The sequence below is a fragment of the Typopeltis vanoorti genome, chromosome 10 (genome assembly GCF_054136105.1).
Source record: "Typopeltis vanoorti isolate ZY-2024b chromosome 10, IOZ_Tvanoo_1.0, whole genome shotgun sequence".
Classification (NCBI taxonomy): domain Eukaryota; kingdom Metazoa; phylum Arthropoda; class Arachnida; order Uropygi; family Thelyphonidae; genus Typopeltis; species Typopeltis vanoorti.
The window spans coordinates 124,883,290-124,911,097 of NC_143558.1; the positions used below are offsets into that span (position 1 = coordinate 124,883,290).

Sequence of the window (27,808 nt, forward strand, 5' to 3'; positions counted from 1 at the left end):
AAAGATAGCGTACACATGGCACCGATAAAGAAAAAAATGGCGGCCAGTCGCCATGTTTGTTTAAGAGTTTTGATGTAAACGAATTTATGCAATGTGCTGTCTGTGAGATGTATGCCTTGCGAAGAGGGGTAGGAGTCTGGTTAGAAAGTGATAGTGGAGTTAATATGTGTAGAAAGTGTAAAGAGAATGAGGACTTCAAGCGCGTTTCGTGTATCGAGACTGATATCGTTAACGGTAGTCAGAATGTAGAAAATGGCGGTGTACTAGAGAATTGCGTGGTAGTGCCAGATAGGTGTGAGAGCGTCGCTGAAAGTGTAAATGAAGGTAGAAACACAGAAAGAATGGATGATTTGATCGATAATGAAAATGGTGGGATAAATGCGAGTAGCGAAATTGCCTATTTGAATGGCGCGATTCACAGAGCCAGAAGACAACTGGAGCGTATGGAAAAATGTGTGTTGAACATACCGACAAATAACCGGTGGAAGTCTGTGACGGCAAATAATAGAATGTTCGTAAACGTCAATAAAATGAAGGAGCGAGTGCTGTATGGGGATTCGCTATTAAGAGGCGTAATAATTGAGAATTTAACGAAGTCGTACCAGCCGGGTGCGAACATAAAGGACGTCAGCGAATCTATTCGACTGCAAAAACAGAGGGTGAAAGAGATGATAATCGTGGCAGGAACGAATGATTTGAAAGAGGACAAAATGGAAATGATAGAGGATGTGAGGGAGTTGTTTGAGGTAGCAAAAGAGAAGAGTGAGAGAGTTAGGATGGTGAGTATCTTACCGCAGTATGACAGCGAAGTGCTTAGAAGGAGGGCCAAAATTGCCAATGACTTTATGTGTGGGTTATGCATGGAGAGTGGTGTGGAATTTGTGGATGTGTGGAATGAGTTCGATGGGCGAAAGGACTTATATAAGATGGATGGGTTACATTTGAATGGAGTTGGTGTACGGAGACTTGAAAGAGTGTTGATGAATGATGTGGAAGTGGATGTACAGACTCAGGGAAACTAGATTTATTAAGAGGGGGGGAGTAGATATGCAGACTTTAGTGGGGGCAGTTAAGTGTATGAATGAGTATATTATGCCCGGGCGAGTACAACGGACAACAAATCAGAATGGGATAGTTAGTATAAGGCATCAAAGTAGGGATGGGACAAATGGGCTTCTGCGATTCATGTACACTAATGCCAGGAGTATTAGGAACAAGAAGGAAGAGTTTTTGGCCATGGTTGGCACTTCCAGGCCACAGGTTGTCGGTATTAGTGAAACATGGCTGACAGAAGATGATAAAGCTAGTGGGATTGAATGCGACGGGTATAGCGTGTTCAGGAGTGACAGGGTGAATAAAAAGGGGGGAGGAGTGTTATTGATGATAGCTGATGAGCTTCAGCCAAGGAGTATAGAAGTTGAACTGCAGGATGGGGAAAAAAGCACATTTGAGACTGTTTGGTGTGAGATAGAATCTAGCAGGACAAAATATACAATTGGGTGCTGCTATAGGCCGGGTGATGGAGTGGATGGTGGGGATAGTATGCATAAGCAAATAGAAGAAATGAGTTGAAGGAGGGTAATTATTATGGGTGATTTCAATTATGGTAACATTGACTGGAAAGAGGAGAGGGCAAATGGGAGGAAGGAATTGGATTTTATGCAGTTATTAAGGGACAACTATCTACGGCAACATGTATTGGAAAATACCAGGGGGCAGAGAGTGCTGGACCTAGTAATTGCAACTGAGAATGTAGCTGTAACGAACATGACCATGTTGCCACCAATTGGTGAGAGTGACCATAAGGTCATGACTTGGGAGGTGGCTAAAGGAGTCGAATTTACAATTAAGACAGGGTACATGTGGAATTACCGGGCTGCTAAGTATGACAAGCTTAGGTGTGTGCTTGGCTCAACGCCATGGCATGTAAAACTGCAAGGGCTGGATGTTGATAGTGCATTGGAGGTGGTTAAGAACTGTTTGCAGGAGGCAATGGTTGACTGTATACCAAGAGTCCGAATAATAAATCAGGTAGGGGTTAAATGGATGAATAACACTATTAAGCTTGAGCTGCAAAAAAAGAAACAATTGTGGAGGGAATTTAAGGAGAAGGGTGATCATCAGGTGCATGAACAGTATAAAGCTCAAGCCAGGATGGTAACAAGGGTGGTAAGAAAAGCAAAAGCAAATTACGAAAGGAAATTGGCCATGCAGGCTAAAGAGAATCCCAAACAGTTTTTTCAATATGTTGCAAGTAAAAGGAAAAATGCTCATGGTAGAATGATCTTAAAAAATGCTGAGGGTAGGGAGGTAACCGAATCAGTCGATGTTGTGGAATTACTGAGCGAGCACTTTGCAAGAGTATATCATCCAGGTGGTGAATTTGCGGAAATGGAAGAACCAACAGCTTATACTGGAATTGTGATGAATGAAGTAGAGGTAACTAGTCTATTACAGAACCTCAATGTCAATACATCTGTGGGATTGGATGGTATACCAGCTCGTGTCGTACGTGAAGCGGCCAAAGAATTGTCAGTGCCCTTGACCATTTTGTTTAATTTGAGCCTCAGGACTGGGTCAGTCCCAAGGGTGTGGAAAGAGGGGAAAATAGTTCCACTGCACAAAGGTGGTTCCAAGGCTGCTGTTGAAAATTACCGGCCAATCAGCATAACAGGAATCATTATCAAGGTCTTAGAGAAAATAGTCAAGAGGAAAATACAAGATTGGATAGAAGAAAATGGGATACTGTATCGGGGACAGCATGGTTTTGTGAAGGGTAGGTCATGCCTCAGTAACTTGCTCACGTATTATAACACAGTGACGGCTGAACTGGATAAGGGTAATGGGTTTACAGTGATTCTACTGGACCTTGCTAAGGCCTTTGACAGGATACCACATGGAATTCTAATCAGTAAATTGCAGCATATGGGAATGGACATAGGGTTGGTGAGATGGATAGGAGGGTGGTTGACGGAGAGATATCAGAGAGTGGTTTACTCAGGAGTAGAGTCCACAAGACGGCCTGTGACTAGTGGTGTACCACAAGGATCTGTTCTTGGACCACTGCTGTTTAATTTGTTCATAAATGATATAGGAAAGGATCTGAGAGGAACAGTTCAATTGTTTGCGGATGATGCGAAGTTGGGTAGGGCAATAGTGAATGCAGATGACGTCAAAATTTTGCAGGATGATTTGGATAGATTGGAGGTCTGGGCTAGGAATAATGGATGTCAATTTAATGTGGCAAAATGTAAGGTTATGCATTTTGGTGTGAAAAGATTGGAGGCAGTTTACTGCATTGGTGGAACCGTGCTCCAGGAAATTGATGAGGCACGAGATTTAGGAGTGTTGGTGGATAAGGAATTGAAATTTAGGGGACACATTGCAAAAGTGGCCAAATCAGCTCATCAAATCACTTGGTTGCTGAAGAATACGTTGACAAGCAGAGACAAGCAGGTTATTGTTCCTCTGTATCGAGCCTTGATAAGACCTCATCTCGACTACTGTGCCCAGATTTGGTCACCTAGGTTTCTTCTTGATGTGGAGGAGGTGGAGAGGATCCAGAGGCGAGTGACCAAGATGATAGTAGGTCTGTGGAATGAACCGTATGAGAACAGGTTGAGGATTTGTGGGTTGCAAAAATTGGTTGATAGGCGGAGGAGGGGAGATATGATTGAGACATTCAAATTACTGAAGGGTTTCTATAAAATTAATTCAGAAGATATTTTTGAGAACAGGGCTGGTTGTGGGAGGACTAGGGGACATCCATGGAAACTGGGCAAAAGTGTGGTTAGTAAAGCTGTTAGAGCTGGGTTCTTTACTTTTAGAGTAGTGAATGAGTGGAATGCACTCCCTGAGTCTGTGGTGGATGCTGTGACAGTGAATGAGTTTAAGGCGAAGTATAATAGATACTGTATGAATGTCGAATAGTTGTGACGAAAATGATTTGGGGCCTCCCTCGATGAGTCTAATGACTCCCCGGAGTTGCCCGTAATAATAATAATAATAATATATTAGTCTTCTCCACATGTCTCTGTGATTCTAAGTGCAGCCTCCATCCTTCCTGTCCTTTTTTTTTTTTTTTGTTCAGATTGGCCCACTTTTTGATCTGGAGAAAGCATACGATAGAGTGCCAAGGCAAGAAGTCTGGAGGTGTCTGAGAGAGAAGAAGGTTCTGGAGAAATATGTCAGATTGATGCGGGAGATGTACAGAAATGTGAAGACAAGTGTTCGGACCTGTCTGGGACAGACAGAAAGTTTTCAAGTAGCAGTTGGCTTGCATCAAGAGTTAGCATTAAGTCCGTTTCTATTTAACATTGTGATGGAGGTGGTGACGGAGGAGGTGAGAGAAGATGCACCTTGGACAATGTTGTATGCAGATGACATCTTGCTGTGTGTAGACTAAACTGGAAAGATGGAGAAAAGTACTGGAAGAGAGAGGTATGAGACTGAGCAGAAGTAAGACAGAGTATATGTGTTGCACAGTGGGCGGCGGCCAGGTGACAGACCTGGAGCTGGAAGGAAATGTCATCAGGAAGGTGAGGGACTTTAGATACTTAGGTTCAACAGTGGAAGAAGATGGAGGAGCTGAGAAGGAAGTGGGATGTAGGATACAAGCGGGTTGGAGGAACTGAAGGGAGATGGCTGGAGTGATATGCAATAAGAGGGTGCCGATCAATCCGAAAAGCAAAATTCTGAGAAATGATCGGAGACTGGACTGGTTAGGCCCAGTGTCTGAACTCTGAGCCACAGAGAAGACCACTGGGCCTGACCAGTCCAGTCTCCATGTTGATATTTTTCTATCCTTCCAGATCTTTGTGGGCTCAGTCATTTTTCCCATTATAATTTACTTTTACTTCCTCCATGTGACTCCCATTGTAGGAGAGAGCAGCGAACTAGATAGCTTACTTGATCAACTTTTTCTGTCTTAGTGAGCAGTCCTGAAGTGATATCATCAGCTTTGTTTTATTGATGGTATCCTTGAGTCCATACGTCAAGATGTGCCATTCTATTCATCCAATCTGTTCATTCATGTCATTTTCATTCCCTGTTATTAGCACAATGTTGTTTGCACAACTTAAGTTGTTGATTCTTAGCTGCTGATCAGTATGCCCCTATTCTGGTCTTCCAAAGATCCCTTGGTGATCTCCTCACTATAGAGATTGAAGAGTCCAGGAGATATATATACAGTAAAACCCCGTTTTTATGTTTTCCTTCCATTTACATCATTTTCCCTTGGTCCCATCTTAAGGCTTATTCTTATGATATATTGTTTTCCCGCCATTAACAACTTGATGTGGACGTTATTTCCCGTGATTCGCGTTTTTTTTCTCGGGTGGCAAAACTGATTTTCGAATCGATTTCTGCGGAAATCTGAGCATTTCTGTTGCCAAATTGCTTTTGTGACTTACACGCTTGCAGCAGTAATGTAGTGATGAGCGATACCGTGATTTTTCAATCACAGTACGAATTGATATTGCAGAATTTCTGCTACGTAATTTAGCGTGTGAAAGTTGCTTTCAAGTTGCGGTAGTGGATTATCCATGTTAGTAACATGGAGAAAAAAGACAGAAAATGTATTTCGGTAGAAGAAAAGATGGCAATTCTGTGACATGTAGCTTGGCATGCCGGAGCACGTGCGCATTTAGCAAAAGATCTTGGACTCTTCGTGTCCACTTTGAACACGCTAGTAAAAAACAGGTCAAGCATTGAACTCAATGCAAAGCAATCTGGCACTATGTCAAAAAACGAAAAGCAAAAACAATCAACAATTAAAGATTTTTTAAAATAGATAAATGTAAGTAATTGTAAATTCATTGATTTTCAGTTATTAAATTTTGTAATCTAGTATGTAGACTCACATACTACTAAGTCATCTTTTAGCCTTTTTTAATTTTTTTTTTACATTTCCTGCTATTTACACTTTTTTCCATCAGTCCCCTGAAAAGAGTAAAAAGGGGGTTTTACTGTATATATATATATATATATATATATATATATATATATGAAAGAATGATCATTAACTTGGTTAACATACATATTTTTATGAAGAATTGAATGACTAGAACCGAGATTTAAGTAAAAAGATTTTAATATAAAAACACTACTAGTTTCGGCCTGTAACAGCCTTCATCAGGTGATATTATAAAAGAAAGAAAAAAGAAAAACCACTAAACTCTGAAGGTTAAAATACTATGAACAACATAGAGAGTCTCTATACATAATTAGCATGAAAACGTTGTTCTTTTGTTTGTTGCATTGTTGGGAGAGTGCATGCTTGCAGCATCACGTGAACGCCAGTACATGATTACAGCTGAATGACTATCTGGGAGGTTGTAGCTCAAGTTATTATTTAGATGAACAGGATTGAAGATGATTTTCTCTAGATTTCACGATTTTTCTCTCTAGTTCATCATTGCAACGGAAGATGTTCTACTAACATCTTCCGTTGATACATGATTACAGCTGAATGACTATCTGGGAGGTTGCAGCTCAAGTTATTATTTAGATGAACAGGATTGAAGATGATTTCTCTAGATTCCACGATTTTTCTCTCTAGTTCATCATTGCAATGGAAGATGTTAGTAGAACATCTTCCGTTGCAATGATGAACTAGAGAGAAAAATCTTGGAATCTAGAGAAATCATCTTCAATCCTGTTCATCTAAATAATAACTTGAGCTGCAACCTCCCAGATAGTCATTCAGCTGTAATCATGTACTGGCATTCACGTGATGCTGCAAGCACGCACTCTCCTAACAATGCAACAAATGAAAGAACAGCTTTAAATACAACTACAACGTTTTCATGCTAATTATGTATAGAGACTCTCTATGTTGTTCATAGTCTTTTAACCTTCAGAGTTTAGTGGTTTTTCTTTTTTCTTTCTTTTATAATATCACCTGATGAAGGCTGTTACAGGCTGAAACTAGTAGTGTTTTTATATTAAAACCTTTTTACTTAAATCTCGGTTCTAGTCATTCAATTCTTCATAAAAAAAAAAAAAATATATATATATATATATATATATACACAACCTTTTTTCTTGTAAACAGAACTGATCTGATAGCATGTTGTCAATTCTTAATGCAGTTTGCTTATTATTATAAAGTTGACTTATTAATTAATTAAGATGTTGGGTAAAAACAGACTTAAACATTACTTTTCATGTCTGTTTCCAGTTTATGCAGTTGAAAGTTTTGTAACTGAAGCAAAGTATTGGCTTGATAATTTAATTAAATTTAGTCAATTTATTATTTCTAAATGTTTGTTTCTTCCTTTAAACATTCTTATTGAATTCTTGTATTTTTATTTAAGTAAGTTCGTTTATATATTAGAAACAAATTACATTCATAATCATCACTTTTTTGTAGCCTCTTGATGCTTTGGTGACTAAAATGTATCATATATTTCGCATAATCCTTCGTCAGTCTGTAGACACTAAACACCTTTTGCTAAATTGGCTAGGGCATTGTCTTGAAGCAAACAGTGGTAGGTACTATTTTTTTTAAGTTTCTTTAAGTTCATCACTATCAATTACCATTTATTTTATTAATGTATTTCTGGAAATCAAAAGTATATCAAAGTAAATGTCGTCAGTATTATTACTCATTAAATATTGCATATTTGTTGGTTTTCAAAACCATAAAAACAATTTGGTCACCACACAGTGAGATGGTAAGGCAAGAAACCTTTATGTGCCTCAAAAGATTTCTGATTTGCTATTTGTTATGTCACTTGATAGTAAATCCTTGTGAGCCAGTTTCATATACTTTTGATATGAGAAGCTATTTGGAAGCTGTTGACTTTTGTCAACAGCTATCACATACCTAGAGCTATCACATTCTCTGAAATTATTTTCATGTAAAAATAAAACAATACTTGGGTTGTTTTAGCTTGGCACAAAATGCATATTATTTATATATTGGCTAAATAATAAGCTTAACTTACTTATGTACTATAACAAGGTTACAAATACCTTGGACAGGGGAGATGCATATAAAGTGGTGTACTTGGATTTTACAAAAGCTTTTGAAAGCTCTGACATGACAGACTATTAAATAAATTTAAACAGATGGGATTGGATAACAGACTTCTGAGTTGGATCAGTGACTGGCTGTCAGATAGATATCAAACTGACCCCTGCTGTAGTGTACAGCAGGGGTCAGTTTTGGGACCTCTGTTGTTCAATTTATATATTAATGATAATGGAAGGTTTAGCTAGTGATATGCAGCTGTTTGCAGATGATGCAAAATTAGGGAGAGAAATACAGTCAAGCAGATGTTATGACCTTGCAGGAGGACTTGAATAGATTGCATGAATAAGCAGGTAAGTGGAACTGTCAATTCAATGTTGCAAAGTGTAACATTTTCAGATTTGGTAAGCAACGATGGGATGCAAAGTACATATAATCCATATAAGGCCTTGATCAGGCCTCATATGGATTATTGTGCACAGATTTGGTCACCGGGTTTTCATGTGACGAGGATATGTTGGAAATGGTCCAGAGAAGATTCACAAACATAGTCAGTGTTCTTTGAAATGTGGAGTACAAGGATAGATTGAGAGAATGTAAATTGCAAAGCCTCGTGAATAGGAAGAAGAGGTAGGATATGATTGAGATGTATAAGCTAGTTAGGAGTTGTTATCAGGTTGACATGAAAGAGATTTTTCATAGAATAAGAGAGGGGGGGGGGAGCGTAGAACAAGAGGCCATCGCTGGAAACTGAAGCTAACCTTACAGGTATAAAACACTTCTCTGCAGCACATATTTATTTATTTATTTATTTATTTTTGCAATCAAGACAAGCCCTATAAACTCAAAGCACTATCATGCTCATCTAGAGCATGATAGTTCTTTGGCCAAAGTGAGATTTAAACCCACAACCTCTTGGGTGGAGTACTGGTATGCTATCCACTTTGCCAACCCAGCTGGCAACTTCTGTAGCACTTGTCAGACTCATGAATTTCATTACAAAAAAGGAGGGGGGGGGGGGTTATAATGAATACTATTTTATGATATATGTTAAAGGCATGTGAAACTATAATACAACATAAATTAATGATTATACATAAAATTTGAGTGAAAAATATAATATGAAATGATCATGCAATAAATATTATCATAAGAAAAATATGAAGACATTAAAAGGTAACAACAGTCCATCTTTTATTTTATTTTATTATTTTTTATTTTTATTGGGGATGGGGTTAGTGAATTAAGAATTCACTAAGCATTTATCAGGCTCAGAGTATCAAAAATAGAAATTACTTTTGGGAAAGCCTTTGAGCAAATTATTGTGGCTATTAGACTTAGAAAAGATTAACAGCCGTGATTTTGAAAGAAGCAGACTCATCATTAATGAATACATTACAAGAATATTTATATTCTTATAATGCATTTATGATAAATTTATTTATGATAAAAAATTTATATTCCTAGATTTATATTACTATAATAGTAATATAATATAGTAATTAATATAGTATTATTACTATATTAATAATATAATATAATTTAATTTAAATAAATAAGAATTTAAAGAGAACTTGAAAGAAACATGTTTATTATATTTTTACCTGTACTTTTGTTATGCTATGCATGTTTACATTATTAATGTAACATGCTATAATTTGCACATAATTGTTTTTTCTCTATATTAAATGGTGTTTCTCGCTGCTGAATTCTGAACTTCTTTTGTTTTTGTTCTATTGCTAGTTATTGTATATGTAAATGTATTATCATATAATTTTATAAGAGCTTTATACACAGTCTTTCAGAGAGAATATAAGAAAAGCCTTTTTACCAACTCCTTTTATTAGTTTCACTCTTATCCCACAGTATTTGTTGTTCTGAAGTGATGGTGAAACTTCAAAAATGCAAAAATTTGTCAGAATCCCAAGGAGAATGTGTTTTGACATCCTCCTTGGAATGTCAAACTTAAAATTCATTTTTTAAATATCAATACCATCATCATGTTTTCTTTTTTTTTTTTTTTGCCTTACATTTGTGGACCTCATGAAAAGATGTAAAGAGATGATGTGTTCATAACTGGTTTGCTATATCAGAATCTTGTATTTTCTGTCAAGCATGTTTGATCAGAGGAAAAGGTTAAAATTTTGGAAGGAAAACCCTCCCCCACCAAGGGAGGTTTTTCCTTCTAAAGTGTAACATTATTTATTTAAGTTAATCTCTAACTTAAATGATGGCATTTCAATCTAGATCTCTTTTCTAGGCAAGGCTACTTGTTAGCAAAACCACTTGACTTTTGATTCTTAGGAATGAATATACAATAATAAAGATTTAAAGGTGGTTCTGAGTTATTAGAGAAAATATAATCTTGCGATAAATACTGTTACAAGATCCACACCCCGCCACTGCCTACGGAATTGCACAAGCCCAGTTCCATTTATGGCGCTGTGTGCAGCCAACATTTGTGTGTTTATCAGTAGAGAGAGAGAATTGTCTAGCTGTATGGGTCAACATTCAGTGGAGAGATTACGAGAACTGTATAGCTCTAATAACACTTCAAAGGTTGGAATGCAGCCACCTGTTATTTTCAGCATGCTAAAAACACTCATGATCAGTAGAATGTTTGTGTACTGGACTATTAACCATTATAACAACACAGTAAATGTATCTGACTGCCAAAGAACAGGTTGATCATGCTGCATTAGGATACAACAGTTTGTGAGGACAGTGAAGGCATGGCTCTGCCATAATCCTGTGATAATGCAGAAAGTGATGCTGTGAGAGATGAAGTTTTGCAGAGAAGAATATCACATGCACTAACTAATGACCTGGGGTGAGAGCCTATTGTTGTTCTACTGGACACTTCCTAAAACAGAAACAGCTTATGTGGCAGAGGGTGATAAAATCCAAGTCACTTCTCCGGCAGTATGCGAACAACAGACACAGAGATATCCTTGTCATAGATGAGATTTTAACTACTGATGAGAAGATTTTAACCACTGAGAGTTATTTAACTACCAAAATGATCACGTGTATACCCTGGATCGTTGTACAGCACATGCCATAGCACCCAGAATTTGGAGAAGTCATCACCCTGTATTAGTGATGGTTTGATGGAGGATGATGTATCAGGGATATCCAAGTTACATATCTGTGAGAAAGAGGTCAAAACCTCTGACAAAGTGTATCACAACACCATGCCAGAACCTGTGGTATGGCCCCTGAACAACATGTTGTTTCACAGTTGGCAGTTGATCTTCCAACAGGACTCAGCCCCTGCACACAAGATGAGGACCACACGACAGTGGTCAGAGGTAAATGTGCCTCATATCACCATCTGATTGGCCTTCTGGAAGTCCCAGTCTGAATCCTTTGGACTTCAAATTGTGGTCGGAGCTTGAGAGTAGTCTTCTGCAAGAAATGACACTCCAGCAAGGTGGATGTGGAGTGATCAGTGGCTGCATTTCTGTTGGATGCTGTGCATGCTGCTATGGACATATGGCCTCACAGACTTCAGTTGTATGTGCATAAAGGCAAAAGGGAGACATTTTGAACATTAAGTGCTGCTATATGGACATTATATATGTGGTTTGTATTTTCTGAAAGTAGTAAATGATTTACTAATGGATTAAAAGTTTATGTGCTGCTCAAGTTGTAACAGTATTTTATTTATGGCTAGACTAGATAAGTTATTTAATGAAAAATGGTATCAATACTATTCAATTTTAATTATAGCAGGGGGGGGGTTTATTTATAGTTTCACGATAAATGTTATAGTAATTCATGGCAGTTTTTTTTTTTTTGGTGTGTGAAATGAGAATTTTCTGGCATGCTAATTTATTTAATTATTTTGATTCACAACACAGAATGATAAGAAAATAATTAATATTTATTAACTTATAGCTGATATTTTCAGCATCTTCAGAGCACAAGAACTAATTTCTACATGGAACATTTAAAAACCAGCTGTGAATATAGTCACTCTCAAACCAGTGGTTTGGCTTCAGTATGTTGTTGATGTGTTTGCTATTTGGCCACATGGTCCAGAAACATTGGATACATTTTTAGTGCATTTAAATGGCCAACACCCTAAAATCCACTTCACAATGGAACAGTAAACTAACGACAGCTTTCTGATGGCTCATTATCTTTTTCTGTTTATAGAAAACCCACACATACAGGGAGATATTTGCACAAAAATTCACACCATCATCCAGCTCAACAGTATTGTATTCTAAAAACACTAACTCACAGAGCCAGAGCTATCTGTTTTAGTGACAATGCTCTTACTACTGAACTCACTTAGAGGCGTAACACTTTCTTAGCCAATAGCTATAATCCCTCATAGAATAGAAAAAATACTAAATGTTCCCCAGAAATCCCCTCCATTGCCTATTACATAAGATAACAGCAAAACTGTTACCATCCCATACATTCAAGGCACATCTGAAAAAATATCTAGGGTGTTTAATAAATATTGGCTATGCACTATATTTAAGCCATATATCAAATTGGCAACTCTCATCTGTTCACCTAAGGATAAACTCTTTTTTATCGCATGCACGAATATGTGACGTGCCCTGTTCTTGTTACCTGACTTACTATGGACAAATGGGTAGAACTGTTGACCATCCACCTTGGAGAACATAAAAAATATATTCATCACTATTGTTATGGCAAGTCAGGTCCAGCAGACCATGCCTTGATACCCCTTTCACACAGGATGAAGAAGAAGAAGAAAACAGAAGTGCTACACAGAAGTCATTAGGCAGAGAGATTGTTTTGGGAATCAACAGCAGCAGCTTTAAAAATATACTCCAGACATCAACAAGTGTGGCTATATCAGTTTACCAAAAATCTGGGGAAAGTCATTTAGTCATCTAAGATCTAATTCAGTGGTTCTTAACCAGTGTTCTCTGGAACACTTGTGTTCTGTGAACTGGTTACAAGTGTTCCGCCGGTGAAAGATGTCACATGATACAGTTCTGAGTGTAATTCGCTACTGTGATCCTAAAAATTGAAGACTGTTATGCTCGTTGATTTCTAAACTAACAAAATATCTTTTATAAGTCCTGTGTTTCAAGAATATATTGTATATATGCACTGTTTTTTGCACAGAGAATCCCTAGTTTGAAGAACATTACTGGCAATATTAAAAACCTGTACTAGACCAAGTTGTAAATATGGTAAGTTACTTCAAGTCAAGACCTTTAAAAGCACGGCTTTTTAAAAAAGCTTTGCATATCTATGGAAGCCAGTATGAATCTTTGCTTTTGCACACTGAAATAAGATGGTTATCCAGGGGTAAAGTACTATTCTGAATTTTAGAACTTAAGAATGAATTATTGGCCTTTTTTCAAAATGGGGGTACAGATGCTTTTGTGAAATTCTTAAAAATGATATTTTGTATGCTAAAATGGCATATTTAGCTGATATTTTTAATTACTTAAATAGCGTTAATATAAGCATCCAAGAGAAAATTAAAATATTTTGACATCTACTGATAAATTGTTAGTTTTTCAGAAAAAAGTATCGCTTTGGAAAAACAGCATATCAGAAAAAAAAAAAAACAGTAGATATGTTTCCTTCTCTCCATAATAAAAATGTTGAGGGAATTATTTCCATTATAACAGAACATTTAGCAATACTCGAAGAAAAGATTTTAAGTTATTTTCCTTCCTTAAATACATACAATTATGACTGGATACAAAATCCATTTGGCACAGTTAATATATCGAGTTGTGAATTTTCGTTTCAAAAAGAAGAACAATTAGTTACCTTGTCAACGGATCGTACTCTAAAAATGAAATTCTCTGAAATAGCTCTTGAGGAATTTTGGATTTTTGTCCAAGCCGAATACCCAGCTCTCTCCACAAGGGCACTGAAAATTTTGGTACAATTTTCAGCATCATATTTATGTGAGCTCAGTTCTCAATATTAACCAAGATAAAAACTAAAAAGCGTGAAAGACTTCTTAATATAGACAAAGAGATGAAGGTAGCTATATTACATATTAGACTTGATATTGCTGAAATCTGCAAAAGCCGAAAAGCTCAAGTATCGCATTAAAATAAGTTCCATTTTTATGAAAGGCAAGCCCATGCATATTTTTATTGTTAGTTTTATAACCCTAAAGCTTTTGGTGTTCCCTGCATTTTTGTTATAATCAAAAGTGTTCCGTGACTTCGAAAAGGTTAAGAATCACTGATCTAATTAATACTTGTTTTCTCTCTCTCCTTATCCAACAATAGAAGGCTCCAATTAGGACTTTAGCTCCTTGTGTTGCCTGTTACCAATTTTTTAAAGTAGTCCCACTGTTATACCAACTTGTTGTTATTTTGTGTACTCTGGCACACTATTCTTATTCTCTGAAGATGCTGGATATAATAACGGCAGAACATCAACAAAGAAGTTAATAAATATTAATTAATTTCTTATTAGTCTGTGTTGTGAATCAATACCATTTAATAAACTAGCATGTATTTCCAACACATACACCTTTCTACTTGTTTGAATTTTCTGTCAATTACAGGCAATTACCACCAGTAACTGGTGGTAGCTGCCTGTAATAACTGGTAATTGACACACTTAATAATAAGTGTGCCAATTACAGGCACTTACTACCAGTCACTTGGCTGTACTGAATTTGTGTGTTGGTCTGAGAAAGAGTAGGCTTCAGTATTCTGTCCCCTCCTCCCAAGAAAGCAATACATGCATAAAATCCAGACCATTCTTCCAAAATGCCTTGATTTTGGGTATGCTGTTTGTCCTCTTGTTGGTAGTAGCAAGCACAACAGTCTAAAAACTTTTTTACCATAAATAACTGATAACCTTATGTTTATAAAAATCATCCCCAGATGTCTCTACAGGGTGAGCCTGATTTTCAGACCATAGAATTTCTTTTGTATGCGCTATTAATCCTTATATATACCAACCTTCCAATACTGTTTACACTACTGCTCATATTAGTGCATTTATTCTATCATTTCCAAGAAGAGGTGAGAAGTAGCATGAACCATTGTGAATAGTTGAAGGAATTATTCCCATGAATCCACTTATAACAAACTTGTGTATGAATTATTTGTTGCAATGAATTTCCTTCAGCCTTGCCAATAAGACTTGATCAAAGTCGCATTGACCAGAGATTTTTTTTTTTTTTGATAGTTAGTTACAGTTGATGAATTAATTATAATGGTGTTGGATGAATTAATTATAATGGTGTTGGTGTTGTGGCTGCTAAAACAAATTCTTTCAAGATATTGAAACATTTCTATTTATATTTTCTATAAATTTTACAACATTATATCATGGTTCTGAAGATTTTATCAGCCTAATTAATAATTTTGAATTAGCACATCATTTCACTTGTTAAAAGAAGAAAAGAAATTCATGCGGGTTATCTTTATTTCAGGTCGTAGAAAATTATGGAACAGTCACTTACCTGAACTGTTTGGTCCAGTTCATGCTTCTGATGGATTTATGCTGAATTTAGGAGCAGTATTACTTCGACTTTGTAGTCCATTTTCAGAACCCTGTTCTCCTATGCTACTCAAAGTAAATCCAGTATACTGTGTTGATCAGTTCTCTGATGATAATAATGCTAAAGAAAGGAACATTCACATAAAAGGTGATTCTTAAAATATAACAATTTTTATTTAATATATCATCTCTAAGCTTCTGTGGTTATTATCTATATATTAAGAATATCATTCTGTCCATATCTTCTTCCTTTACTTATTAGGCCTAGTGGCCTGTTATGATAATGTATTAGGCTTTGTGGCCTATTATGAATTCGAAACTGTAAGTCCCACCGAATAGGTCTATCAATCCTATTCCAGGAGTGTCCTATGTCTCTAGACACATGTGTTCACGAGGCCGATTTGCCTGTTCTGGGGAATGAAAAACCTGAGTTTCTGGGTTAAAAAACTCCCTACTTTCGTATGAGACCAGCTAACTCACCTTTCGTCAGAAGAGACCAGATAAAGGTTCCTCACATCACCGACAGGAATCGAACCCAGGTCGGAAAGACCTGGGTTCGATTCGTCTATACTGACTGAACTGCGGAGGTGCTATTCTATCCATATAAACTATATAAATTTATTAAATTCACTGGTTTTGCAGAGTCTTGGATATGCTTCCCCAGGATTAAATTTTAAAAAATATACTAAAAAAAAGATGTTCACTCTATACAGATTATCTATATTGTAAAAGTAATGACCACTAGAGATAGCTACCACCACAGGTTCTGCATGTTTCATCATTTTTTTTCAACTTTTTTCTTTTTATTTTCTTTACTTTTCCAAAATTTCAAAACTTTTATTTGTAATTCATGTTTTCCTGATAATACTGGATTTAGAGAAGTTAAAATATGGTATGAATTGTTTTCATTGTTAACTTGGTTGTAAATGTAAAAGTACAGTAATTCCTCGATTAATGTGCCCCCGATTAGTGCATAATTTTTTTTCGATACCCAAATTTGATTAGTGCACCTCTAAAATTAGATTAGTGTGCCTATATATAATCTTAAACATAAATGTTACAGATTTAAAAAATTTTCTATCTATACATTTTTATGGCTAACCGTTTTAAAAAATCACTCACCAGAATGAAATAATTTAGTTACCGATTTAAAACATTTTACAAAGTTATTTTTAATGACATACTACACTACTTCCATGTACACTATGTATATTATGTTCCAAATTTTTTACTGCCAAAATTTATGTCGTCTGCTATAGTGCTCCCACAGATTCGAGACCCTTCGACGCTTCTGTGCATGTCACAAAAAGGAAAATCCATTCCGATAATAGGGTAATCAATCCGTCTTCTGGGATGAGTTGTTTATTATTACACGTCGGAAAATTAACTTCTCTTTTATGATCATTGTAGTTTTTAAAGTGGTAACTATTTTGCTTATATGACAGTTGGGAAATTTTATCTATGAAGCATGTGATTTCACATGTTGGTGACCAATTCATATGTCCTTTTCTTTCTTCCTTTCAATGATAACATCCAAGAGTTCATTAAATCTCATTCTGAAGAATTGAGTGATTCCGACCTGCTGAATTTAGATGCACAGCAGGAAGATCCCGAAGAAGCTGAGGAAAATTTAACCACTGATAGTCAGCCAAAAGAGATTTCACAGAAACAATTTGAAAATATTTTTCGTACAATCGAAGTTATTAAGCAGCAATACTTAGAGGCTGACCCTGATGAAGAGAGAAGCAGTAAAATTTGCAGAAGAGTAGAAGAGGCAATAGAGCCATACCGTTGGTGGTATGAAAAAAAAAAGCAAAATGCCTGCCAAACTACGTTAGGTCAATTCTTTGTTAAGAAGTAGAATAATAAAATATGTTCTGAATATGTTTTATTGTCTTTCAGCTTTATGATTTTACTTTAACTAGTCTCTGAGACATACCCTAATTTAAAAAAAAAAAAAAATTTTTTTAAATAAATTTTTTATTAAAAAAATTAAGGGTCAAAAAAGAAATCTGAGGAAAAAATTATACATTTTCCCATAGGTTATTATATTCGATTAGTGCATTTTCGATTAATGCGCCTGTTTTAAAGAACGCATTAGGTGCAGTAATTGAGGGATTGCTGTTTTTTTAATCTAAATAATAAGAAGACACATTTATTGTTGGCCTGGTTGGCCAAGTATTATATCCACTCTACAGCCAAGAGGCTGCAGGTTCGAATTTGCCATGGGTGTCTGTGTGGAAAGGGATTCTGCATCCCTACTACTTCTAGCAGAGGTCTTCACTCCAAAAACCTATTGGGATACTGGAGTGACCATACAATGTCAAATTGACTCAAAATGCCAATAAATAGCACATTTCTGTACTTAAAATTTTTTTTGTTCACAAAAATTATTTTTAATCTTTCACAGATTAATATTATTTCAAATAATCATATGAGTGAAAAATAATTCATTTTCATATATATTTTAAAAAGAATGATAAAATTACATTTTTAGGATTTTCCCTGTGTATAATAATCTGAATGATATTTGTAATTTTAATAACCATCTCATATATACAGGGTGGCCCATAAGTCATGAAGGGGATTTAAACATATAATAACTTTTTATTTTTTAATTATTTTTATTATTATTTATTTATTTTTTATTTTTTTTTGTTATAATGAAATCCAAAACTGGAGGGTTTTTTTATTAGTTAAGAAAAACCACATCACATAAATGCCTTCCATTTTTAGCTTCACAAAGATGGGTCCTTTCTACGGCATGTTCCATGACAGTTAATGTTTCTGGCTGCAACACCTTAATTTCTGCATGAATGTTCTCCTGTGGGGATATCTGAAGGAAAAGGTGTATGTCAACAAACCCCAGACAATCCAACAGAAATTAGAGTGCTGCAGCCAGAAACATTAACAGCTATCATGGAACATGCCATAGAAAAGGCCTATCTTTGTGAAGCCAAAAATGAATGGCAGTTTACATGACATGGTTCTTCTTAACTAATAAAGAAAAATTTCAAGGTTCTGTATTTCATTATAACAAAGAACAAAAAAGAAGAAAAATAATTAATAAATAAAAAAGTTATTAAATGTGTGTGTGTGTATCCCATGCTACATATACAGGGTGTTCGGGATAAATTTGACAGTTTCGTAAGGAAAAAGAAAATCTTCTTTGTATCTATTAAATTTAATGAATTGACAAAAAAACATTACAGGCGGAGTTAATTACAATACTATCAACAAGATTTACTCAAAATAACCACCATTAGCATCGATCACAGCTTCAATTCTGCTTCGGAACCTCGAACAAGCTGATGCTACAGTCTCCCTGGGAAGGGCCGCAAAAACTGTTTTAATTTTATCCATTAACTGGGCTTTTGTATTACTGGAAGTGCGATTGGTGTCTTTTTCAACTGCGCCCCATACAAAATAATCCATGGAGGTTAAGGTCTGGGGAGTTTGGAGGCCAAACATTTGGACTGGTGAAGTCGTAGAAATTTTCAGACAACCATTTTTGACTTTTCCCAGAGGTGTGGCAAGGGGCCGAATCCTGCTGCCATACATACGGCCTACCATTGGCTACCCTTGTTATCCAGGGCTTGACTACAGTTAGCAACTCCACGAACAAAGCCCGAATTCAAATGCCAGGGTTCTTCAACACCTGTTCCTGCAGATTTGCGAGGAATTCTGCTGTACGAACGCAATCAGATCGTCTGCTAGGGATCTTTCTTCTTGCTACATCCTCGTAGTCACCATTGCAAGTCTCTAGTTCATGCCTGATTGTTTTTACTGTATTCAGGGAGCATTGGGCAGCAGTCGTAATATCCTTATTTTGATGGCGGGCACGAATCATCATGATACAAGTTATTCTCTTCCATGATTCAGGTGGGTTCCAGCTATCCATCCTTTCTGACATCTTGTATATGAATGAAGAAGGGTCCAAACTTTTAAATGAAGAGAAGTGTGTGTTAATACATGTAACTTACGGAAAAATATAATTAATTATAAATATGTCAAATTTATCCCGAACACCCTGTATATATGTTTGCCAGCCGCCTGGTTGGCTGAGTGGTTAGCATATCCACTCTCTGACCAACATGCTGTGGGTTTTTAATTCCACTGTGGGCATGTTTGTGATTATCTTTGGGTGGGTGATGAATTTCATTGTCAAGTGTGACTCCACCATCCCACTTATTGAAAACCTGAGGTGAAAATTGAAAAAAAATCTTTAGTCCACCCATGGTACAAATATTCTATATGTTCTTGGTAGAAGTCACATAAAGGTGAATAAATAAATAAAACATCGATTTTTTACTTAGGTTAAGTCCCATGTGAATATTGTAAAAAAATAAACTTTGTTTGTCTCGGTATAGTTTGTATTAGATGTTTTTGTAAATAACTCTTTTGAAGCTAACTGTATATACTGCTTTAATAAGAATATGTTAGAGTGTTAAAAACAAAGGCAATGTTTTTGTCGCCGAAGCTGTACATGGCGGCATTAGAAAGATTGTTATTGAAACTTGTATGTATGAGAAAGGCTTGCAGGCTCGAAGTGTAAACATCTCCGAAGTCAGTCAGAAAGTGTTCAAACAACTTTCCAGTGGCCAGCAACTTACAATCAACAGAAAGCTGAGGAGAACAAAAGGCGTACCGAACTTGAAACTTAAGATGAAAGACTCATACTGATTCTTTGGGGGTTGCCAAACTTCATGCAAGGTCTCAGAGGAGGCCTAATAAAAAAGGACTGAAGCAAGCAGAAGGGGTCCCGGTTCCAGAATTGCTGTCAGAGAGGAGGCCGCCCGGTCCAGAGTCACCGTCAGAGACACTGCCCAGATCCATGTTGCTTGAGAGAGGAGTTTCCCGCTTCCAGAAAGGAGCTTCTCAGTTCGAGACGTCACTAGAGAGAGACTACTTCTAGGCGGCAGACAAGGTTTCAGCCGAAAGGAAGAGTTCCAATTGCCGGAGAAAAGTTTCCAGGCCAGGTTAATGTCAGACATTCACCAGTGTGTTGCGTTTTCATTACAATTTGATGAATCAAATGACTTCACTGATATTGCTCAGTTAATGGTATTTATTTGCATGGTATTTCAAGATTATTCAAGTAAAGAAGAACTTTTGAAAATTATACCATTATTGGGAAGGACTAGGGGAGAAGACATTTTTTCAACATTTGATGAATTTGTGAAACAACACAAACTTCCGCTTTTTAAACTTGTGTCTATTACTACTGATGGTGCTTCTGCAACGATGGCTAATAAATCAGGCTTCATTTCATTCATTATGTTAAAACGATGACAAATATCCAGATTTTTTTAACGTACCACTGTATTATTCACCAACAAGTACCGTGTAGTAAAAGATTAAACACAAAAGATGTTTTGGATATTATATTTAACATTGTAAATTTTGTTCGAGGAAAAGCTCTGCAATGCTGGTTATTTAAATTACAGGCAGATGATGATAGGGAACTTATGTCGTACAATAATGTTTCCTGGCTCAGCAGAAGTCAATTTTTAGAAAAATTTCTTGTATTAATTAATGATATAAAATATTTTCTTGATGAAAAAGGAGATATTTATCCACAATTGAGTGATAAAAGATGGTTGTTACACTTATCATTTTTAGTAGATTTCTGTACGAAATTAAGCAATTTAAATTTAGAGTTACAAGGTAGAGATAAAAATTTAATTGACATGTTAAGTTCAATAAAAACTTTCCAACAATACTTACTTTTATTAAAGAAAAATATAAATGACCGAATTTAAACATCTCCCATATTTATTAAAATTTTTTGAACAAAATCAAGAAATGCTTTGCTATGATTTAAAAGAATTTATTTGTGAAATAGAATTAGTTGAGGAAGAAATAAATTCAAGATTTAAAGATTTTAATAAAACTGAAATGATTGTATCTTTTATCAATAATCCATTTCAAGAAAACTTGAACATCACAGAATTTCAAATAAAAGTAGTGGGCTGTTTGATATAAACCAAGCTGAAGTACAACTTGAGATAATAAACATTCAGAATAGTTTACATTTAAAATCAATAAACAATGAAGTAATTTGGAAGTATGCACATGAAAAATTCCCAATATTAGCTGATATAGCACGAAAAATTCTGTCATATTTCGGATCAACATACTTGTCAGAATCTGCTTTTTCAAATAAGACCATCATAAAAAATCAATTAAGAAACCAAATTACAAATGATCATTTGGATGATTGTCTACGATTGGCCACTTCTTTATATCAACTTGACTATGAAAATATTGCGAGGTCAAAACAATGCAAATTTCACATTAACTTTTTTTTTTAATCAACAAGCATTTCCTGTAACTTGTGAGTTTGTAATCAATCTGTTGTTTTTTCTAACTTCATCATCATCATTAAATTCCTGATATGTACCCTCAAGGGGGTGTACAGGATATGATAGTACTACATGAAAAATTTACATCATTACTAACTTCCTATCAACAATTTTCCTCCAAATCATTCTGTTACTTGTCAAGACTCCAATATTATCATTATCAGATCTTATATTTCTATCGTCTAAGGCACATTGTACCGTATCAATCCACCTACATCTTGGTCTTCCTCTGGGTCATTTTCCTGCCAACCAGGCAGAGAACACTTGTTTTGCTAATCTTTCCTTGCCCATTCTGTTTAAGTGACCATACCACCTGAGATTAGCTCTGCTAATGCATTCCTGGATGCCGACAATGTCAAGTTCTTTCCTAATATCCTTGTTTTAATATGATGTTGTGTGAACAGAGGCATGAACAGATGGCATCTAATCTTTCTCAGGCCTCTCATATCTGCGGTCTCTAGTCTTTGGTCAAGTGTTTTACTTCTGACCTAGCTCTCAGATCCATAAGTTAAAACTGGTTTGAACACTGTCTTGTATACAGCTAATTTAGTGTTCCGACTAATTTCTCTCTTATTCCATATGAATTTATTCAATTGACTTCCCACCATACCAGTTTTGTTGATTCTGTTGTCTATTTCCATATTTAATTTACCATCTTCAGTAAAAATCGTGCCTGAGTAGCTGAAATATTTTACTTGTTCCACAGGTTCCCCGTTCACAACACAATTGACATTCAAAATCAAGTCTACCTATTTTCATTGTCTTTGTCTTTTTAATGCTGACTTTCATACCTTATCTATTACAACAGTTATTCAGTTTAGTCAGGGAATCTTGCAAACTTGTAGTGGATTTATTTAGAAGTATAACATCGTCTGCATAAAGCAAAAAGCTGACATTAACATCTCCAATTCTGATATCATGTTTAATACCACTTTCCTTCGTAAGGTGATCCTTATAGATAATGAATAACAGAAGGGATAATGTACATCCTTGTCTCACACCAGATTTAACATTAAGCCACCTTCCTGTACTTTCTTCAATTCTAGCTGCTGACTTACAACTCAAATAAAGACTAAGTATTGCTTGATATAATGCCCCATTAATACCATATAACTGTAGCATTTGGAATAGCTTCTCTCTTAACATCTTGTCATATGCCTTTTAAAGATCGACTAAACTTGAATACAGATCTTTGTTATATTCCCATGATTTCTCAACTATTTGTCGTAAAGTGAAGATCTGATCCTGACAGCCTCTATTTGGCCTGAATCCAGCTTGTTCTTCACCAAGCTTTTCTTCCACAATTCTTCTCAACTGTTTCTCAAGTATACATGCATAAATCTTGCCAGGAACACTCAGTAGGGAAATACCTCTGTAATTCTCACATTCAGTCTTATTTCCCTTTTTATATATGGGTACTATGAGAGCTCTACTCCAATCATCTGGATTTCATCTCTCTGTTCAGGCCTTCTGAAGTATGTTGTGCAGCTGATGCAAGACTTTTTACCACCATACTTGAGTATTTCTGGTTAAATATCATCTACTTCAGCTGCCTTTCCACATTTCAGGCTTTGGGCACTTTCTCTACTTCAAGTATGGATATGTATTCCTGATTGCATGTCTGGGCAGTGTTTTTTTACCACTGTGCTGTCACTGCTTGTTTCATTTAGCAATTTTTCGAAGCAGTTACTCCATACTTTAAGGATATCTTTTTCTCCCATTTTCATTTCACCTTTATCATCTCTAACTCTTTTTACTAACTCTTTCCTCCATTTCTAAGCTTCTTCAACACCTTCAGAATATCTTACCACCTTCTTGATATTTATTTTCTACATTCTTGCCAAAGTCTTACCATGACTTTTGTTTAGATAGTTTTACACAGTGTTTCGATTTCTTACATTTGTCTCTGTATTCTCTAAGAGCAAAAGCTGACTTATTTGCCAGGAACTTTTGATATTCTTTCTTCTTTTCCTTCACTGCCTTTTTAACTTCCTGTGTCCACCATGGAGTTCTGATTTTTCTATCCTTGCAGACTATCTCACCACATTCCTCTCTGACTGAATCAATGAGGGTTTTCTTCAATGTTTGCCACTGAATCTCCAAGGTTTGATTCCTGTTCTCAAACTCTTTCATTTTTTCTTCAATAATCTTTGTGTATTTTAGTCTACAGTTCACATCTGAGAGCTGCTCAACTGTGATTCGCTTTAAAACTTTCTTACATGTCATTCTTTTCAATATGAAATTCAATTATCCTGCTCAAGACTAAATAGTGATCACTTCCAATTTCAAATCCTCTGTACACTCTGGTGTCCTGCACCAGGGAGAAAACATCACTTTCAACAATAACATAGTCAATGAGACTTTTTTTATTCCTAGCCTCTTCTCTCCATGTGAATTTGTGCACATTTTTATGTTGGAACATGGTGTTAGTAATAACCAGTCCATGTCCTGAGCAGAAATCCAACAGGTATTTGCCATTATTATTAGCTTTCTCTTTTCTTCAAGTTTTCCCAAAATATTTTTGTATGTGTGACAATCATTTGCTACTCTGCTATTTAGATCCCCAACAAGGACCAACTTTTCCTTTTTAATTGTGTCAGTTGCTTTCTCTAAAGAATCAAAAAATTCCTCCACTTCTAGCTTAGTTGAACCTTCTGTGGTACCATAGGCACAAATAAGTCTCATTGTCCAGTTCCCCATTCTGATTGTCCACATCACTCTACTTGAGACTGCCTGCCATTCAAGAAGATTAGCTTCATATTTAGTGTTGAATACTATGGCTACTCCTTCTTTTCCTTGATTGTCATTTCCTGAATATAACATTTTGTATTTATTGCTCAGAAAGATCTCACCAGTTTTTGTCTTTTTTGTTTTAGTCACCCCTATTATGTCTATCTGGTACTTATCTAATTCCTGAGCTAGCTCCATTTCTTTGCCATTCAGGTTTCTTATGTTGATAGTACAGATCTTTAACTCTGGTGATGTTGAGTTGGGGTGTGCTTTCAGATTTGTTCCAGTAGCTGACTTTTCGCTGTTCGCCCTGGTTCCCTGTTGCTTTCGCCAGGGAACCAGGGCAAACAGCGCCTTGTTTAGCCAGGCGACTCCCCAGCCAGCATGAAATTTTGTCATGTTGTATCATCGTTTTGTATATTGGTTTAATCCAATAAGAATACAATTTGGTTGGCTGAATCCCAAATTGCCAGCCCATCCTTGTTCGTTCAGTATTCAGGTAGATACCCAACAGGGTGCACCACGAGAAAGTGAGGATTGGACATTAGGTCAGAAGCCCTGGTCGGTTCTCCGCATTCCTTTATAGGCTATGTGGAGGTCTCCTCTCAGTTATACAGCTTTGATCCTTAAGCATCCCCCCCCCCCTTTTTTTTTTTTCTAAATTTGGTTTTCCAAAATAGAGAAATAAATATTTTATTCCAATATATTTTTTTTTGTTATATTAAAATAATTAAAAGTAATAAATAAATTTTTTAATATACAAATAAAGTTTTTAGTTGTGTATTTTTTTTTAGTTGTGTATTTGTGCGTAATCACATATCAGGTTGGGGTAATGTGATCTATATAAGAGAGTAGATCGCCGAATAAGTTATATATAAGTGAGTAGATCACCGAATAACTTTTTATAGAAAAGTAGCTCGCATAGCAAAAAAGGTTATACTGCACTGCTATATATTATGTGATACTAAAGCAATTAATATGAAGTCACTAGCTTCTATGTACCAGTGGCTTAGTTGCGAAGATAATTCACATCCAAACTTAGTTTGCTTGCACTTGGATAAACGATTAAACAAGAATATAATTTCTTGGTGTCTTTAATTTAATTTATAACCAAATAATAATAATAAAAAATGTTCAGAAAATATATATATGGATGGATGAACATTTAAGCAGCAGAATAAGGAATGTTTTGAGATTGGAGAAAAGGCAAATCTACCTTCATGGAATCAAAGGAGATTCATTGCAGGAGTTCTTTTCTCTCCTACCAAAAGATCATCAAACTATGCTTGTTGAACCCATTCCAGTTTCTGCATTCACCACACTTTCAGCAATGAATTCCACTTGCCAATCACTCTCTGTGCTTCTCACTTCTCACTCCCTTGCTCACATCCAACTCATACAGCTTCCGTGGATGCTCTCTAGTTCTACCCTTGCCTTCCTCTACTCTATGAAATGTCTTCTTCTCTTTTCCACATTAATCTGATAACAACCCCTTGCCAACTTATATGTCTCAATCATATCCCCCCCTTTGTCTTCCATTCAGGAGGCTCTATAAATTCCATTTCCTCAATCTCTCCTCATATATGACATTCCATAGACTTGACACTAACTTAGTAAACCTTTGGACCTTCTCCAATACATCCTCATCTCCAATGAAACCAGTCAGATAAATCTATGCACAGGACTTACTAGTTCAGGACATGAACTAGTCATCACAATATCATGTTCCAACATAAAGATGTGCATAAATTTTCATGGGGAGGAGACAGAAGTAATAATAAGTCATTGACTGTATTATTATTGATAGTGGTGCCTACATACTAGTTTAGGATACAATAGTATGAAGGGGATTTGATATAGGAAGTGATTGCCATTTAGTTTTGAACATAATAAAAATGAATATAAATTAGGTATTGTTTCTGGGAAAATTCCCAGAAACAATACCTACAAGTCCCCTGCCCCAGTTTTCCCATAAGTAAACCCTTCCCCTTCCCCCGTCCCAAAAAAAGCGCCCTTAAACACAATAATGTATATATATATATATATTATTACAATAAACCCGGGTTTCCAATTTATTCTTCCCGCGTCAACTGCCCCCATGCTCCCTTCCCCCTTGTTATAAACAACCTTCAGCAGGAACATGGAAAGACATCCTAGTATCAAAACAAGGCATGTACAAAACTTTTCATCTTTTATTCTGCTATAATTGCCTTCAATACTCACCCATAATGCTCTAAAATATAAAAAATATATAGAAATTTTTTAAAGTAAAAATAGCCAATGTATTTAAAATAAGGGATACTCGTAAACAAAAACAGGCTATAATAGCCTTAATAATAATAAATATAAATATATAAATAAAAGTTTTAATCAAAATCGAAAAGCTTTTAGAAGTGAACTGTTGACCCAAATATACAAATATTATTGGAGACAAAATGAAAGTTTGAAATCAAGAATCAAACCTTGGAGACCCATTGGCAAACTGAAGATTGATTCAACCAGGGAGGCATGTGGTGGTATTGTTTGCAAGGATAAGAATATCTGAACTTCATAGTAGACTCAAAACGTTAAACTGGCACTCCTCAAAAGAAAAAAGCATATCTTAAGTTCCTTACAAGTCAGCAGATGTCCTGATTAAAAAATGCAAAGAAATTAAGCTGTAAAAGTAGCTCAACAAATGTCATGGGAATGCTTTGGTAAGAATATATAAAAGATAATCTTAAAGGCAGCAAAATGTTCTGGAGGCTGCTGAGCTTAGAAGTGGAGGAAAGAATACTGTGAAAGGAATAAGTTTATAAAACTGATCATAATCAGTTTATAAAAGTGATATAAAAATTGTAGATAAATTCTGGTTGTAAAGTCTGGAGTAATTACTTAGAAAGATTATTAAATTAAACAAGTACTAACAGAAAAGTGGTAGAAAATATTCAAGAGGAATGCATTCAGGAACAGACATTGCTAATGCAGCAGAAAAAGAAACACCTGAAATGGAAAATCAGCTGGAATAGATGTACTGTTATTTTTAGTACGAAATATCTGTACTTTCATTTTATTAAAGTTATCGTGTAATTTATTGCTTAAGTGCCTCAGTATCCCAATTATTCAACCAGAAATGTTCAAATATTAAAGTATAAAAGTTTTACAGTGGCTACTGTACATAATTCAGATGACCTCTGGCCTGGTCCAAAAGGTCATATTCTGGATAATTTGAGTAGAGCTGTCATGGTATCCATCTTTTAAAAAAAAGAGAGATAAAACAATG

At 35.8% G+C, this 27,808-nt stretch overlaps 1 protein-coding gene across 6 annotated transcripts in view; it reads left to right on the forward strand.

Annotated features, from left to right (window-relative positions):
- Ube4A (Ubiquitination factor E4A) overlaps positions 1 to 27,808 on the forward strand; it is a 346,330-nt gene that overhangs the window by 159,021 nt on the left and 159,501 nt on the right. For all 6 annotated transcript variants that reach the window (XM_090399157.1, XM_090399156.1, XM_090399154.1 and 3 more), the window contains 2 exons: positions 7,373 to 7,490; positions 15,384 to 15,599. In XM_090399157.1, coding sequence (XP_090255283.1) covers positions 7,373 to 7,490; positions 15,384 to 15,599 — 334 coding nt within the window. The remainder of the gene's footprint in view (positions 1 to 7,372; positions 7,491 to 15,383; positions 15,600 to 27,808) is intronic.